At 42.7% G+C, this 15,294-nt stretch overlaps 1 protein-coding gene and 1 long non-coding RNA gene across 2 annotated transcripts; both read left to right on the top strand.

Annotated features, from left to right (window-relative positions):
• The first annotated feature begins 227 nt into the window (after positions 1 to 227).
• Positions 228 to 4,357, top strand: LOC111256325. Its single transcript, XR_002676380.1, has 6 exons — positions 228 to 363; positions 870 to 936; positions 1,188 to 1,277; positions 1,764 to 1,837; positions 2,387 to 2,947; positions 3,055 to 4,357. It is a non-coding gene; the product is annotated as an uncharacterized LOC111256325 (long non-coding RNA).
• Positions 4,358 to 6,424: 2,067 nt separating this feature from the next.
• Positions 6,425 to 15,041, top strand: LOC101786129 (CCR4-NOT transcription complex subunit 9). The gene is made up of 9 exons (XM_012843790.3): positions 6,425 to 6,801; positions 10,393 to 10,464; positions 10,715 to 10,804; positions 11,002 to 11,044; positions 11,305 to 11,411; positions 13,042 to 13,137; positions 13,757 to 13,944; positions 14,036 to 14,105; positions 14,217 to 15,041. The coding sequence occupies exons 2-9, from the start codon at positions 10,402 to 10,404 to the stop codon at positions 14,751 to 14,753; spliced, it is 1,194 nt and encodes a 397-aa protein (XP_012699244.1). The 5' UTR covers positions 6,425 to 6,801; positions 10,393 to 10,401; the 3' UTR covers positions 14,754 to 15,041.
• Positions 15,042 to 15,294: the final 253 nt, after the last annotated feature.

The raw sequence follows: 15,294 nt of genomic DNA, 5'->3' as shown, positions 1-15,294 counted from the left end.
CAGCAAGCGTACAACTCATTAAAGTGGAAAATGATGGCACGATGAACACTTGTTCGATGAAATAGCGGTGGGGGTAGGTAGTGTCCATCGTCCGTTTTGGATTCCAGTGAAGTTCAATAACAGTATGTAACTATATAGTGTCGTGCACGGCATTTATCGCTATAGCTATTTAAACCCCATCGCCCATTGATGTTGCATTCCATTTCTGCAGGAGACAATTTAGGATTGTTCAGTCTGTTTTCTCACTTGACAATGTCGACCATCGAGTTCCATAGTCCTAAAGACCTAGAACTTGTTGAATCTCTTGTCAATGATCTGTGTGATCCACAAAAAAAAGTGAATGCCCTTTCCGAGTTATGTAAGGTAATTTTGTTTCTCCTTTACATAATCTATTTCATTTCATCACCTCCTATTCATTCGACATAATATCTCAAAAGTGACTGGCACTTAGTTTTTTCAAGCTCATATTACTTATGATAACATAACATAGTCAGAAGATGCCTTTTGCCAATTTGGACGAGGCTTTCTATAATCTGTGATGTAATAATTCCTTTTTTTGATTTAGTAGTAAGTGATCAACTTATTTTACGATACTGTTTATATCGGTGGTCTGGTTCTGTGTTTGAGCTGCACTGAATTTTTCAAATCCATATATACACGCGTGTTACATGCTGGATGACCGACTTACATACTGTTATTGCTTTTCTAAATTGCTAAGGGTACAAACCGCAGAAGAAAGTTAACTTTTAGTCATTTTGTAGATTTTGAATTCAGTAATGGTGCTGGTTTTTAATGCATGTTTACTCATTAACATGCCACATCATTGATGAAGGCAACAAATTTGATATATGATTTTCAACTATTTTCAGAAAAGGCGAATGTTTAAGGATTTGGCTCCATTGGTTTGGCAATGGCACAATGACTGCACAACTCCAGGTATGTAGCTACAATTGTGCTTTCTCTTCTTACTTATGGTATGGGCAAGCTTGCATATGAGCTTTGAGCGTGCTCTGTTGTGTTTTATTTTCGCGATCAGTTTATTAGGTCCTTCATTCTTGATACAATCCCCGAGTTCACGGCTTTATTAGTTTTGTTAATATATGTTCTTGAAATTTAATCCAATCTTCTATTGAAGTGATCGTTAGGCTTTGGTCTCACTTGGTATGTTTGACTAATTGAAAAAACAGGAAGTTATTTTAGTCTATTCTGCACTTTCATCCCCAACACTATCGGATAATGCATCGAGCCGAGTCTGCAATGCACTTGGGCTTCTTCAGGTATGGTTTTAGTACAAAACGGGGATAATAGCAGAAAAATTAACTGCTGGTTGCCCCCATCCCACGTCATTCTATACCGCAAATGTTTCCCTTTTGTTTATTATGTTTGTTGTTAATCAGTTTAGCCTTGCAACATTGGAATTTGTATAATATATTTTGTTCAACCTCTCCTAAAATTGTTGCAGACTGTTGCAGCAGGTGATGACTAATGACTAATGAACATAACTCTTTGTATGTCAAAGTTGAAATGCAATGAAGGTGTACTTTGTTAGTTATCCTACATTCTCTCAAAGTTTTGTGACACTGTTATGTAGCGGTACATTTATATGGGTTCGGTTTATGACTAACATATACAGTAAAAACTCTTTAACTCTTTAAGTATACTGATTTTTTACATGTATTATGGTACTGATGAACTTTGTGTTTCTGGATATCTTGTTATTAGCTACTCATTTGCCATCTCTTTTCATCCTTCATTTTTTGCAGCCCAAATTCCCATGTACTTATACCCATTCTTGAATACTACAAGCAACGCCAAATCTTTTGATGCTCTCTTTAAGGTAATTTATGCTTAGGATTTTTTCCTTTATCTAAAATGCTTACGATTTCACATGACTGAGAAGATTAGTCACATTTCCTTCGAGACTGAAATGAAGATTCACATTCGTATTCCCCAACTTCTTTAGCTGGCCATGAAATTTTTGAGGCCCTTATGGAAGTAAAGGATAATTGACTCTTCAACGTAAAAAAATTAGCTTTACTGTAAATCGTTAAAGTTTCCTGCATTGAATTTCTTGAATGATTTGTCATGGTTTTAGGAGAATGCACCGAACCATCTTGTTTACCATGGAATCAATTAACAATGATTTAGAGCTACAGATGACAATACCTTGTAAATTTGTAATATTCAAAAGTACAATGATACAATGATTTAGTGCTATATGTTTCTTTTAGAAGGGAACATTTCTCATCATCAATTCCTACCGGTAGAATGGAAGTAATTAGTCTAAGAAAGATAATTTTTTGACCAAGATCCATCTTTTATTTTTTATCAAAAAACTATTTCCGCAGATGAGAAAGAAGCTTCTTTGTCTTTGTGATACATGCAGGTAGAAGACGATACAGAAGTAGTCAATTTCCTGGTGACAAGTCAAGTAATGCCTCTGTTCTTGCGAATCATGGTGATGGGCACTGAGCTTCAAGGAATAGTAATGTCATGCCATCTTTTTGCATACGCCCAGCCATGACACACCATGCTATACCCTACTCATTGGCATGCTTTCGGTTTCTTAAGCTCGTATATGGATTGCAAACGTAGCAACCACTTGACATTTGTTCAAGATCTTTGTGGCCATGCAGATTTTGGCATTCTTGGTCACTATCACTATCACGCCCATCTACTGGCTTTTACGCCCTCCATTTGTTCACCTACTGCTTGATTTGATCACACTAACCAGCCACATGCACATTAATATACAGGTCTCCACTTCCATCGTCGAAAAGATCATGCTCGACGACTTTGGGTTACAGTACATCTGCGGCACGGCGGACAGTTTCTTTCAGATATCCATTGCTTTAGGAACCATGGTGTTTGCGCTCGTCGGCCAGCCCTCTTCCAGGCTCCTGAAGCATGTCGTCCGCTGCTACCTCAGGCTGACAGATCATCCCAGGTACGCGTTGTCATTTGCATACGCTAGGAACTTCTAACGTGTACATCTCTTCCCGGCTAAGCGATGGCGTTCATCTTGATCATTGTCTAGATCACCCCTACATGCAGGGCCGTGTCGCGAGGCTCTGAAGAACGGGACATTTAGAGCATCTCTTGAGCATCTCCAACAGCATATGTGTTTTTGATACTTGTTTTAGTATAGGAGAGAGAAGATTTAGGTAATGGTTTTATGCTTCTCTTATATTTCCTTTAGGGATTAATATGTGAACATAATCTTTTTTCTAGGACCGATCTGCAAAATTGACTCATCCTCTTCCCCGAACTCTCTTCTCCCCCCTCTCCATCCTGCTGCTCTCCCCGCGCTGCTCCGCTCAAATCGGCGGCGGCCCCTGCTCCTCCACCCGAATCCATGAGCCCCACTGCCGAGAATCGACGCCGGTCGCGCTCCTCCGTCTTGCCCGGCCGCTTCGGGGACGGGCGGCGCACATCTAGGCAAGGCGCGGGCCGCATGGTAGGTAGGGGCGGAGCGCACATGGTGGGGCGAGGCGCAGGCCGCACAACGAGGAGGGCGATGGGAGGTGAGGTCCGGCCGGGCTACGGCTACGCGCGGAGCTCGATCTCCGACCATGGTGGAGCGGGCGGCGCTCGTCCGAGCTCAGGCGCAGGACGGAGCTGTGAGCTGCGGGAGAGCCGGCTCCGCGGGCAGGCCGCACCCGGCCACGGGCATGTCGGAGCCAGCCATCGACGGACGGGTGGGGAGCCCCAGGTGACGGTTATCTATACCTTAATCCATCGACAAGCCTGGGGTGAGATTAGGAAGAAGATACCGATTGCACCGAAACAAAAACCACTGTCGTTATTGCCGGCTGACCGGGCGGTGCCTCGTAAGGAGGCCCGGACATCAAGATAAACAGGCCGCTAGCTCGGCTCAAGTTACCCAGCAAAGGCCAAGGAGCAATGATGATGTCAGGCTTACTACGTCCCTAGGGCGTGGCTAGGCCTGCCAGCGGCACTCACGTGGGCCAATATAAGGAAATGCGAGCTGTCTAGTCTGGCGCATCGTATTCTGTACCTAGGAGAGCACGACAACTGCTTCAAGACAAAGGTCCCCGATCGAGAATGGTGTGGCAACGTTGTGCGTGGTTATATCCGCCCGATCTCCGTCCGCCATCATGGCGACGCCAGGTGATGAGACTGATGGCAGGCGCACCCTCGGATAAGTCTAGGGGTCAGGTTCGGTGATCGAGACGACCGGACGAAGGTTTTGACGGAAGTCAAGCGAGGAGAAGCCTCGACTGAGGGACGGGGTCCATGGCCACCCGTTAGAGGAGACACCCAATTAAATAAGAGGATGCGACCAACAATGTAATCCCTCTCATAGCTATGTATATAAGGGTATGGAGGGGAACAAGAGAGGGATTGGATCCCGAGTAGAACATACACGTACTGTTTGTAACCCCCGCTACAAACTTGAGCCCTTGAGCACGAGAATAAAGAACTTGTGCCACAAACTGAACGTAGGGTGGATTGCCCGAACCATATATGTCTTGCGAGATAACCCATCTAAGGATTCACGCAACAAATCTTCACTTGACGTTACTAAATGTCAACACCAGGCGTTGCGGCTTCTTCTGTTTTCGGTGGAGGGACCGGCCAAAGCCGCAGTGGGACGGGCGGTGGGTGACTTAGGGGTAGTTGGAAGGGAGCTAAGCCCTTCCATGGCGGTGCTGGTGGCCGGACGCGCGAATGAAGGTGGTGGCGCGGGGATGGGGTGGCGACGGCTCGAGCAGGAAATGTCCAATGCATGGTGGTTGTTGTTTCTCGCTGTAGGTTCCAAGTTTTAGCAATTCAGTGTTGGATTGGTATATTTGGACCATGGAGAGAGGAATTTAGGTCATGACCTAAAATAACAATCCACATAGGTATGCTGTTGGAGTAAGTTTTTTTTTTTGTTGTTTTTAAGTATTCTCACAGTTTTTAGGAATAACAATCCGATTTAGGTAAGCTGTTGGAGACCTTAACAACTGCCTTCAGGTCATAATTAGCCCTGCTTTCAGTTGATCAACTCAACTGTTAGTGATGATCAGATATTCAGACCGTTGATTACATAAACCGCATCAAACGTTGCAATCGAATGCTAACTGCACCTTGTTACTGCAAACACAGGATGACCCAGCCACACGGTGCTGTCTCCAACAGCTGCTGGATATCCTGGCTGCTCCTGTGGGTGCAGCACCTCATCTAGGCCTTGTTTAGTTGCCCAACTTTGGGGTGACCAAATTACTGTAGCAACACTGTAGCGGTTCGTTTGTATTTGTGAATTATTGTCCAAATATTGACTAATTAGGCTCAAAAGATTCGTCTCGCAAAGTACAACAAAACTGTGCAATTAGTTTTTGATTCCGTCTACATTCAGTACTCCATGCATGTACCGCAAGTTTGATGTGATGGGGAATCTTCTTTTTGTATAGTGCTAAAGTTGGAATTTGGGGGTGAACTAGCCCTAGGCCCGGGAGTTGCGTCGGTGGGCGGAGAACATCATCTTGGCCCAGGCCCCAGGCCCTGCGGGGGCGGGTGGAAGCCGCAGACGAGCAGCCTGTTCGCTTCAGCTTATTCAGCCAGCTTATCAGCCACCAAACAGTATTTTCCTCTCACAACAAATCAGCCGTTTCGACTTTTCAGCCGGCTTATAAGCTGAAGCGAACAGGCAAGAGGATCCTGGTAGGTCCGAGTTGTGCGTCGTGGATGTAATAGGCTAATTTGGTTGCTGCAACCGAGAACCCGCGCACTACCATGCTGTTCAGCCAGTTCCAGCAAGTGGAAGAGGAAGAAGGCCCTGCATGCGCGCCTCAAATAAAGCACCATGCTTAGGTTTGTGACCGTCTGAGTCAAGAACAGAACCAGTGTGTTGTTGTAATTATGAGCATTGCAAACCTTTTCAGTGCATGCACCAGTACTGCTTTTAGAGTTTTTTTTTTGGCGTTTTGGAACACATGAATTAAAACAAAATAAACCAGGGAGAGAGCTCTTTTACATGAGAAGCTCCTCGTGTGATGCATTCTGGTGCTAGATTTCTTAAGATGTTTTAATACTATAAATTTGCAGAGCATACAATAGAGTTTTATTATGTTTGCTGGATAGATGGTTTATTAAATGGTTTAGAGAAGCCGGTGATGAGTATTGTCACGGGCGAAGCTTAGACCCGGCCAAAGTTGACCATGGCCCCTCCCAGATTTCTAACTTTCCTATAATTTTTTTCTTTGTTGCTTTAAACAGGCTGAGAAAATGTAGTTTCCAATTGCTGATTCATGTCTTTCGAGAAAAGATTCGTTGATTCATGCCTTTCGAGAGAAGATTTGTTGATTCATGTTCTTCGCTGGTCTGCGTGGCTCGTGGCGCGTTACTACGAATCTTTGAGGACCTTTATTAAAAAAAAAAAGACACGCCGGGACCCATGAGCCATTGACGCTTGGGTGGGATCGCGGGGCATAGGTGGCAGAGTCTCGTCTGAAACCTCCCCTTCCCCCTTCGATGGTGAGCGGCGAGTGGGCGGCGGCTCGCGCGGGGCAACGTTTCTCGCCGCCGCCGCCTCATCCGAGCCTCCGGGGAGCCAATAATTTGTTGGAGGTGGTTAAACCCACGACCCCCGTCCAGTTCCGCTGCTACGTCAGGCGGCGCCCGCGGCTTCCCGTCCGTTTCGGCGAGCGCGGGTCACGCGGCGCGGAGGGCTGAGCGAGCCATGCCGCGGCGTCGAGCGGCTGGACCGGTAACTGGCGCGGAGGAGAAGCCGGGAGGCGTGGGCCCGGTTTCCTCCGGCGCCTGGGCTTGGCAGCTTCCGGGGAGGCTCCGTTCTAGGCAAGTCTTCTCCAGGCGCTGTGTGACCGTGCCCGTCTCAAATTTACCAAATTACTTGTTGTCACTGAAACTATTGGTTAACATTTTCGTCTTGTCCATTTCAAAAAGAAAAAAACATTTTCGTCTTGCGTATGCATCTTGCTCCGATTCATTGTGCGTGAACTTGACTGCGTTACTAGGTTGCGGCATTTCTAGCTTTTTAGCAAGGATGGCGGCGCAACTGAAAGTTGTTTGTTTACTTTTCACAAAAGGGCTAACTTCCTTGTTAGAAAACGCACCCTGGTCTTGATTTTGAAGCTAATATAGTGTGTTTACACCTCATTAAAGTGTCAGCCCACGGTAGAATGAACACCTGCCGATGAAATAGCAGTGTGAGTTGATAGTGTCATTCAGTTGTTTTGGATGCCAGTGGAGAAACTTGTGAAGTTTCCTAGTGTTATATTTCGTGCACAGCATCTATCCATGCAGTTATTTGAATCCCAATCGCGCACTGGTGTTGCATTCCATTCTTAGTGGTCTTGGGTCAAGCCTTTGGCAAGTTAGAGAGAGTTTTTCCCGATGTAAAAGTTTGTGTGTGTGTGTGTGCAGGGATGTACGGGTTTCTAAACCCACTCATTTATTCTTCTTAATATAATGATACGCAGTTCTCCTGCGTGTTCAAGAAAAAAAGAAGCAATTTAGGATTGTTGGATCTGTGTCACAGTGTCAAACAATGAGGCTCCTTGTCCTAAAGGCCCCAAACTTGTGGCATATCTTCTCCTTGATTTGTTAGATCCAAAACATCACTTGCCCTTTACCAGTTAACTAATTCTGTTTGTCCTCTAGACTGTCTATGTCAATCAACTCCTATTCATTTGGCATAATATCTCAAAAATAGTATAATTGCCACTGAGCTGTATCCAACTCAGATTGCTTATGATAGTAGTCAGATGCTGTCTTTTACTAATTTACCCAAGGTTTTCCGTAATATATATAAATTGTGATGCAATGTCTTCCATTTTTTATTAATGAGTTAATGATTGACTTATTTGAGAATCTTGGTGCTTGATCACTTGATACAAATGTGGAAATTGTTAGGTAGACATGCTTAATGAAAGATTGTACTTTTAGTTATCCTTGCCTTTTTATTTATAAAGTACCGTTTTATATTAACATTTTGAATAATACCAAATTTCTCCGGTTATAAATAAACTTCATTCCCATTGATACAAGTTGAACCAGTTCAGAGTGTGCTTGTATAACACAATAGTGTTTCTCCCTTTAGGACTGCCTTTCTTTTTTGCATTTAATCTCGATTTACTTTTTGATTATAAAGTAAATATCATTCCTTTTCAAAAAAATTCAAAGAAAAAAAATCCACATGTGCTAGGGATACGTTCTTCCTAATGCATTAAGAGATCATATTAGAAAAGGAAACTATTTACATGAAACATCTGTGTAAATTCTCTAAATCTTTGGGGGTAAATATCATTCCTTAAGTCAAACATAACCATAAGTCCATAACTGAGCTTGCAATAGCCCAACTTTACTCATCTAGCCACACCAAATGGTCCCTATTTTGTCGTATTAAAGACAACTCAAATGAGTCAAGCACCACATCAGGCCAAAGTTTAGTGCACACTGCACAAAGGTTTTTCTTAAACAAAATCAGAACATCATTATGAAAACGAAACAATTTACAGCTTACAAGGCCTAACTAAACGGACACTTGAAAGATACATGTTTATTTTCTTCAAGAATCAGTAATGACCAAAAAATCATGGTTGAAATGGTTCATCTATACATATGAAACTGTGTGGATAAACATTAGCTTGTTACTCGTTACGTAACTTTTAAAATGTCAATCTTATCACCTCAAATCCGTACTCAAAAGACCACTGCTTTACTAGCTTAGAAGATGTGATTGGTGTATTGCTATTGCTGTAAAGACAATTACATATCGTAGACTTGATTGCATCCAAAATCACAGAGACTATTTCTTGCACTAAGGAATAAATACTCAAAACACCATATTATTCAAAAAGGCAGTGTATAGAGCATTCCAAATCCAAAACATACAAAAACTTAAAAAATGATAAGTTATTAGAGAAACTAACCCAAAAGGAAAGGGTAAATATAAGGATGCATTTATTTTTACGTTATAAGAACAAGGGGAAAAGGGCATATGGGTCTTTAAGTAGAACGCTGAATCTGGCAATGATGGCCTTCTCTGTTTTCTTCGCCTCTTTGAAACGGGAATCTTCGATCTCCCTTGTACGCCCCCCACTCCTCCCCCAAGGCCTTGCCTCTGTCTCCCTCCATGGCAGGAGGCTGCGACTCCGTGGTGCCTGACATTAATATGAAGCTGGAGGAGCAGCTTGTGCTCAACCTCTGCAACCCTGAGTTGCGTGGAAATGCTCTCGCTGAGCTCTCCAAGGTCGCTCCTGTGTCTTTTCCCCATCTGCAGATTATACATCCCCGAGATTAAAGATCTGGCCTTTTCGATCTCTAGTGAGGTTTCTTGCCAGGAATTCTTGTTGCCGCAGCAGTAAAAGTTTGCATCTTGTGATGCTGTGTAGTTTTCGAGGGTTAGGATGGTTCAGTTTTAATGATTTGTATGGGAGTTGGCGCATAACTGTGGCAATTTAACAGCATTCCTTTCCGATTGGTTCTTGGTTTCCAAAGGGTATACTGTTTGATCTCTTGCGTATTTTATCATGGGGATCCATGGTTATATTGTGCAATTTAGTTCCATCTTTTAATTCATTCTGACCGCTACATTTGGAAATCAAAAGAATTTAGGTATTTTTATATGTGATGTCTTAATTTTGGTTCATAGCTGGATTTCTGATGTATCCGTTGTTTCATCGGGAGATTTGGTTTTTTCGTCCAGCTTTGAGTTTATCAGAGGTGGATTGCTGTACATACACTAGTTTTTTTTTCATATCCCTGATGTCTGATGCATTTGAATTAACAATAGTGCCGATTTGATCTGTGTTAATGGTCTTCTGGTGTGGAATCTGACATTATGTTAGATTAGGATGGAAAATGTTTCCATCTTTTATTTAGTTGTTTGTGTGACAAGTAGTAGAGCAAGTTGCCACATTCATATGTAGTGTTTGACATGATGTTTATGTATGACAGGGAGTAATGTTTGTACTTTGAACAGAGTTGGTGTATTTGCAAGTAGAAAGTTCGAGAGTGTTATTCGATACCTTTTGTTCAGATGTCTGTAGCTTACTGCAAATAATAATGATTGAAAATCTTGAAGTTGTGGTGGTTCATTGCATCTGACAACATTTCAGTTGCAATTTAAGAGTTTGTTCGCAGAATGAATGTGTTATATTATTTACAAAATGCCTTTAGTAAATTTGTCAAACAACTACTATTTCCCTTTATATGCAATCAACATGCTGAATGCCCAAGTTACATGTTGTTATTGTTTTTCTATGGTAATGATATGGACTCATTCTAAAGTAAACTGTTAGTCGTTCTGTAGCTGATCAATACAGTAATGACAGTAGTAGCTGCATGTTCAGTCATTAGCATGGCACAGCATTTATGAAGGCAACAAATTTAGTATGTAATGTTCTTTTTGCAACTATTTTTCAGAAAAGGGAGATGTTTCCGGATTTGGGTCCACTGATATGGCACTCTTTTGGCACAATGGTTGTGCTGCTGCAGGTATGTAGCAACCCTTGTGCTCTTCTATGCTTACTTATAGTGTGATCATTTGATCAAGCTTAATAGGAGCTTTGAGTATATTCTGTCACGTTCTGTTTCCATGATCAGTCTGTTAGGTCAGTCAGTCCTGATTCAATCCTCGAGTTCATTGCTATATCAGTTTTCTTATTATATGTTTGTGAAGTTTAAACCGATCTTCTAGGTTAACCTTTTGGTCTTACTTGTTATGTTTGGCTACTTGAAAAAACAGGAAATCATGTCAGTCTATCCTACACTTTCACCCCCTACATTATCCGCAAGTGTATCAAACAGAGCCTGCAATGTTCTCGCACTCCTTCAGGTATGGTTTTAGATAAAAATAAGGGGTTAGTAGCAGAAAAGTTGGCTGCTCGTTGCAACCATTTACCATCCCATCACATAGCAATAATTTACTGGGAAAGGGATTTTTCTTCTGGTTCTTGTTGATCATTTTAAGCTACCAACTTTAGATTTCATACTGTATGTTCTATTCATCCCCCTCTCCTAAATTTTTTGCAGTCTGTTGCATCACACCCTGAGACAAGGGACCCCTTTTTAAAAGGTAAAGACTAATTATCATGAGCCTTTGTATGTCGAAGCTGAAATGCACTGAAGCTGTGCTTTGCTAGTTATCCTATGTTCTCTCTCAAGGTTTTGTCACATTATCATGTAGTGGTTGACACAAGTTTGGTTTATGTTAACTGCTGTAGTAAATATTCTGAAGTATTTTGGATTTTTTTTACTTTTATTATGGAACTTTGTTTCCTGGATATGTTTCCATTAGTTATTCACTCCTTCACATTTCATCATTTGATTTTGCAGCTGAAATTACTGAGTACTTATACCCACTCTTGAACACTACTATCGACACCAGATCTTTTGAGTACCTGCGCCTCACCACTCTTGGTGTGTTTGGTGCTCTTGTTAAGGTAATTTTTACATAGAATTTTACACGACTGAGAAGATATTTTGCATTGCCTCCAACACTTGAGTAAAAAGCCTGGATTTGCTTCACTAAACATGCAATGCAATAATCAGTGAAGATTCATGTTCATTCCCCCAGCTTCTTTAGTTGGCCATGAAAATTCTGAGGCAACTGTCTTTGTTCTTGTGGAAGTAAAAGATAACTAACTTTTTAATTTTCGCAAGCAGGTTTACTTAAAACCTTTAATGTTTACCTGCTCTATTCCTCGAATGATTTGTCATAGTTTTAGCAGAATGCCCTAAATCCATGTAGTATACCACGAAAATCAGCTGATAGTGATCAAGTGCTGATATAAATTTTTTCACACAAGATAGTTCTGATTTTCCATTCATTAGCATTAGCATCACTTTTACCATTCTCCAATTCATTGCTACGTAAACTTGATAACTCAGTAATATGATGAAATTTGAACTTGAATGTTGATCCGAGCAGGAGCCCAAATGTATGGTTCATCTAAAGAAGTGAATGTTGAAAAGAATAAATAATCTTTTGTACATTTTCTATGTATTCCTACTGATGTGAAGGAGAGCAATGCTCAATGTTTAAGACCGGACAAATTTCTGTATTCTATTCCTTCTTCTTAATGCAATGGCACGCAGTTCTCCCATGAGTTCAAGAAAAAAAAAAGAAAAAAGAACAATGCTCAATGTTGACACATGGCATTTGCTGGAGCACATATTTGAATCTATAATTTGCTGATGGTAACCACAAAACTGTGGTACTTTAGATGTATCCACACCCATTAAAATATAATTGAGAGGAAGGAGGAGAGCGTGAGCCGATCTGGATGCCTTCAGCAATTGGGTTAGAACCATTCTTGATGATATTGATTGTTGTATTATTTTCGGACATCCAGATCAGTCCCAAGCCAAGGGAAAATGAGACCTTGTGTGCTTCTTCTCTATCTTTATTTCATCATAATGGATATTTTGATGGTCATACTATGTTCTATCAAATTACTATAATTTTATAGTGTCCATCAAAGAATTATCAATTTAGAGCATGCTACAGAAAATGCCACAACTTTTCTCATGAACAACAAATGCCATGCTTTTGCAGTGCTCTAACACCAGTGCTGTCTATATTAAAGCTCCCCTGTCCCATGTGACAAAGCAATTTTACTCCTAGGAGTGGATGCCTCCATCTTGTTGGGACATGTGTGATATTAAAAAATCTAGAAAAAAATGTAGATGTGCTCTCCTGCAAATTTGTTGGGACTTATGGTCATATGTGGGACATTGAGAAAAGATAATGGGGCAAAAATGTGTAACCAATTACATACTCTGGACCTTCAGTCTCTTTGCTACTCCAAAGCAATGCCATGTAAATTATGATTCAGAAGGCACACATGACAACATGCCCACATGCAAGGATGCTTAAGTATTTGTGGAACGTTTGTCAGGTTTCTTTCAGTGGGAACATTTCTTATGTTCAATTCAATCTTGCTATTTTGGTAATTATAGGAGCTGTTACTCGAACAGCGATAAATTCATGGCCAAGGTCCATTTGTTGTTTTTATCAAATACTAATTCTGCAAATGAGAAAGAAGCTTCTTTGTCTTGTGATACATGCAGGTGGATGATACTGAAGTTGTCAATTCCCTGCTAAAGAGTGACATCATTCATCTATGCTTGCGAATCATGGAGACAGGCAGCGAGCTGTCAAAAACAGTATGTCATATCATCTTTTGCATGAAATGCCGTGGTCTTTTGCCTCTGCTCATCCATGCCATATCAAGTTATTGTATTCCTTAGTGTGCTAGGCTGTCTAAAGTTTGCATGAAACACAATCTTGCAATCACCTGGTGTAAGTCACAGTCTCCAACGGTCATGTAGATTTTGACACGATATACATAATTAAGGCTTTGTATATTGAGATGATTCTTCACTGTAATATCCATCTACTAGCTTTGCTAGCCATGTGTTTCCCAGATCGACTAGCTTATTTTGCATGATATGCTACTCTTCCAATATATCATATAGTTTGCATGTTGTTTAAGTGAGGTGCACTGTATGTTCTAAAATGTAGTCAAGTAGGTCACCAATCAACTTACAACCTCGAAGCATAAAATGAGTCCTATGTATTTTCTTTAAGGAAAACAGCAGGAGATGACTCCTGCTATATTGGTTGGCAGATAAATGCTGCCAACCTCTTTGTAGCATCTCTTCTGCATAAACCACAAGAAGTTGAGTAGGAACCTAGTGCTCTCTTTGCTGGTGGAGCTAATGTGAATTCTACTAATGTCACAGCCATTGTTTTGATTCACTAATTAGTCGAATGCATATGCAGGTGGCTACTTTCATTGTACAAAAGATCATTATAGATGAAGCTGGGTTACAGCACATCTGTGGCACCCCTGAACGTTTTTTTGGGATAGCCAGTGTTTTAGCAAGCATGGTGGCTGAACAGCCTCAGCCCTCCACCAGGTTGCTGAAGCACATTATCCGCTGCTACCTCAGGCTGACGGATGATCCCAGGTATGTGCTGTCATTTGCGTACTAGGAACTTCATAACATGCAACATTTCTTCCCATTCAACGACACTCATCTCTTCCCCTCTCCGGTGCAGGGCTCGTACTGCGCTGCAAACTAATCTTCCTGAGGCTCTGAGAGATGGGACATTCGACAACTGCCTTGGGGTGAGTCTTGCTCTTGATTCATTAGCTGTCTCTAATCGACCATTACACCACTTACACCAGATTGAAGGTTTCAATCGAGCACTAACCATATCTTTATTGCTGCAAACACAGGATGACGCTGTTGCAAGGCTCTACCTCCAACAACTGCTGGATAATCTGGCTGAGCCTGCGGGTGAAGCACCTCCTCCCGTTCCAGGTCCTGCGGCAGCTGGTGTAACCCATCTAGGCTCAGCTCCTGTGGCGGGTGGTGCGCCACATCCTGGCCCAGGCCCTGTTGCGGGTGCAAGCCCCAGAGGATCCTCTCAGGCAGGACCGAGTCGCGCTCATCAAGGCCCAGCTCCCGCGGCAGGTGGTGCGCCACATCCTAGCCCAGACCCTGCAGCAGGTGCAAGCCCTGGAGGATCCTCTCAAGCAGGACCGAGTCGTGCTCATCCAGGCTCAGCTTCCGCGGCGGGTGGTGCGCCACATCCTGGCCCAGGCCCTGCGGCAGGTGCAAGCCCTGGAGGATCCTCTCAAGCAGGACCGAGTCATGCACATCCAGGCTCAGCTCCCGCGGCGGGTGGTGCACCACATCCTGGCCCAGGCCCTGTGGCGGGTGGAAGCTCTGGAGGTTCCTCTCAGGCAGGGCCGAGCCGCAGGCGCCGTTGACGTAACCAATCTGGTCGCTGCAATTCAGAGTGCACTACAAGGATGCAATATATTTCGAATTGCAGCTAGTGGAAAATCCTGCGCGTATCAGAAACAAAGTTCTATGCTGGAGTTTATTACCGTTTCAACAAAAAAAACTGAACCTGTGTGTTGCTGCACTAGCGCTGCAAACGTTTTCAGCACCCTTTTATATGAAGCTCCTCATCTGATGCATTAGTTGCCAGTTTTCCCCCATTTTTGGATGTTCAATATGATCTACATGCCGAGCATACTGGGGAGTTTGTTCAACTATTGTGCAGGGTACACTGTGAAATGTGCTGACATGTGGAGTTCTGCATGGCCTGAGAAGCCGGTGATGATCTGCAGCTGACCGGACCGGCTGCACTAGCCGGTTAGTAATGCAGTAAAACGAGGTTTGTTATGTTGTTTTGACTTGTCTTGGACTTTAGTTTTTCTGGGCGGTCTGGTTGAGAAAACCGGGGAGTTGTCCTGAACTGCTAAATTCCCTGGTCTTGGCGCGTGACCAAGAATTTGGCATTCT

The sequence above is a fragment of the Setaria italica genome, chromosome II, assembly GCF_000263155.2.
Source record: "Setaria italica strain Yugu1 chromosome II, Setaria_italica_v2.0, whole genome shotgun sequence".
Lineage (NCBI taxonomy): Eukaryota > Viridiplantae > Streptophyta > Magnoliopsida > Poales > Poaceae > Setaria > Setaria italica.
This window is presented reverse-complemented; position numbering and strand designations above follow the sequence as displayed.

Bases quoted from the DNA above. Each gene is read 5' to 3' on its own strand.
- LOC101786129 (XM_012843790.3), top strand. From the start codon at position 10,402: ATGTTTCCGGATTTGGGTCCACTGATATGGCACTCTTTTGGCACAATG. The intron at 10,465-10,714 runs GTATGTAGCAAC...TTGAAAAAACAG, and splicing joins CAATGGTTGTGCTGCTGCAG to GAAATCATGTCAGTCTATCC. The intron at 11,045-11,304 runs GTAAAGACTAAT...TTGATTTTGCAG, and splicing joins AAGGGACCCCTTTTTAAAAG to CTGAAATTACTGAGTACTTA.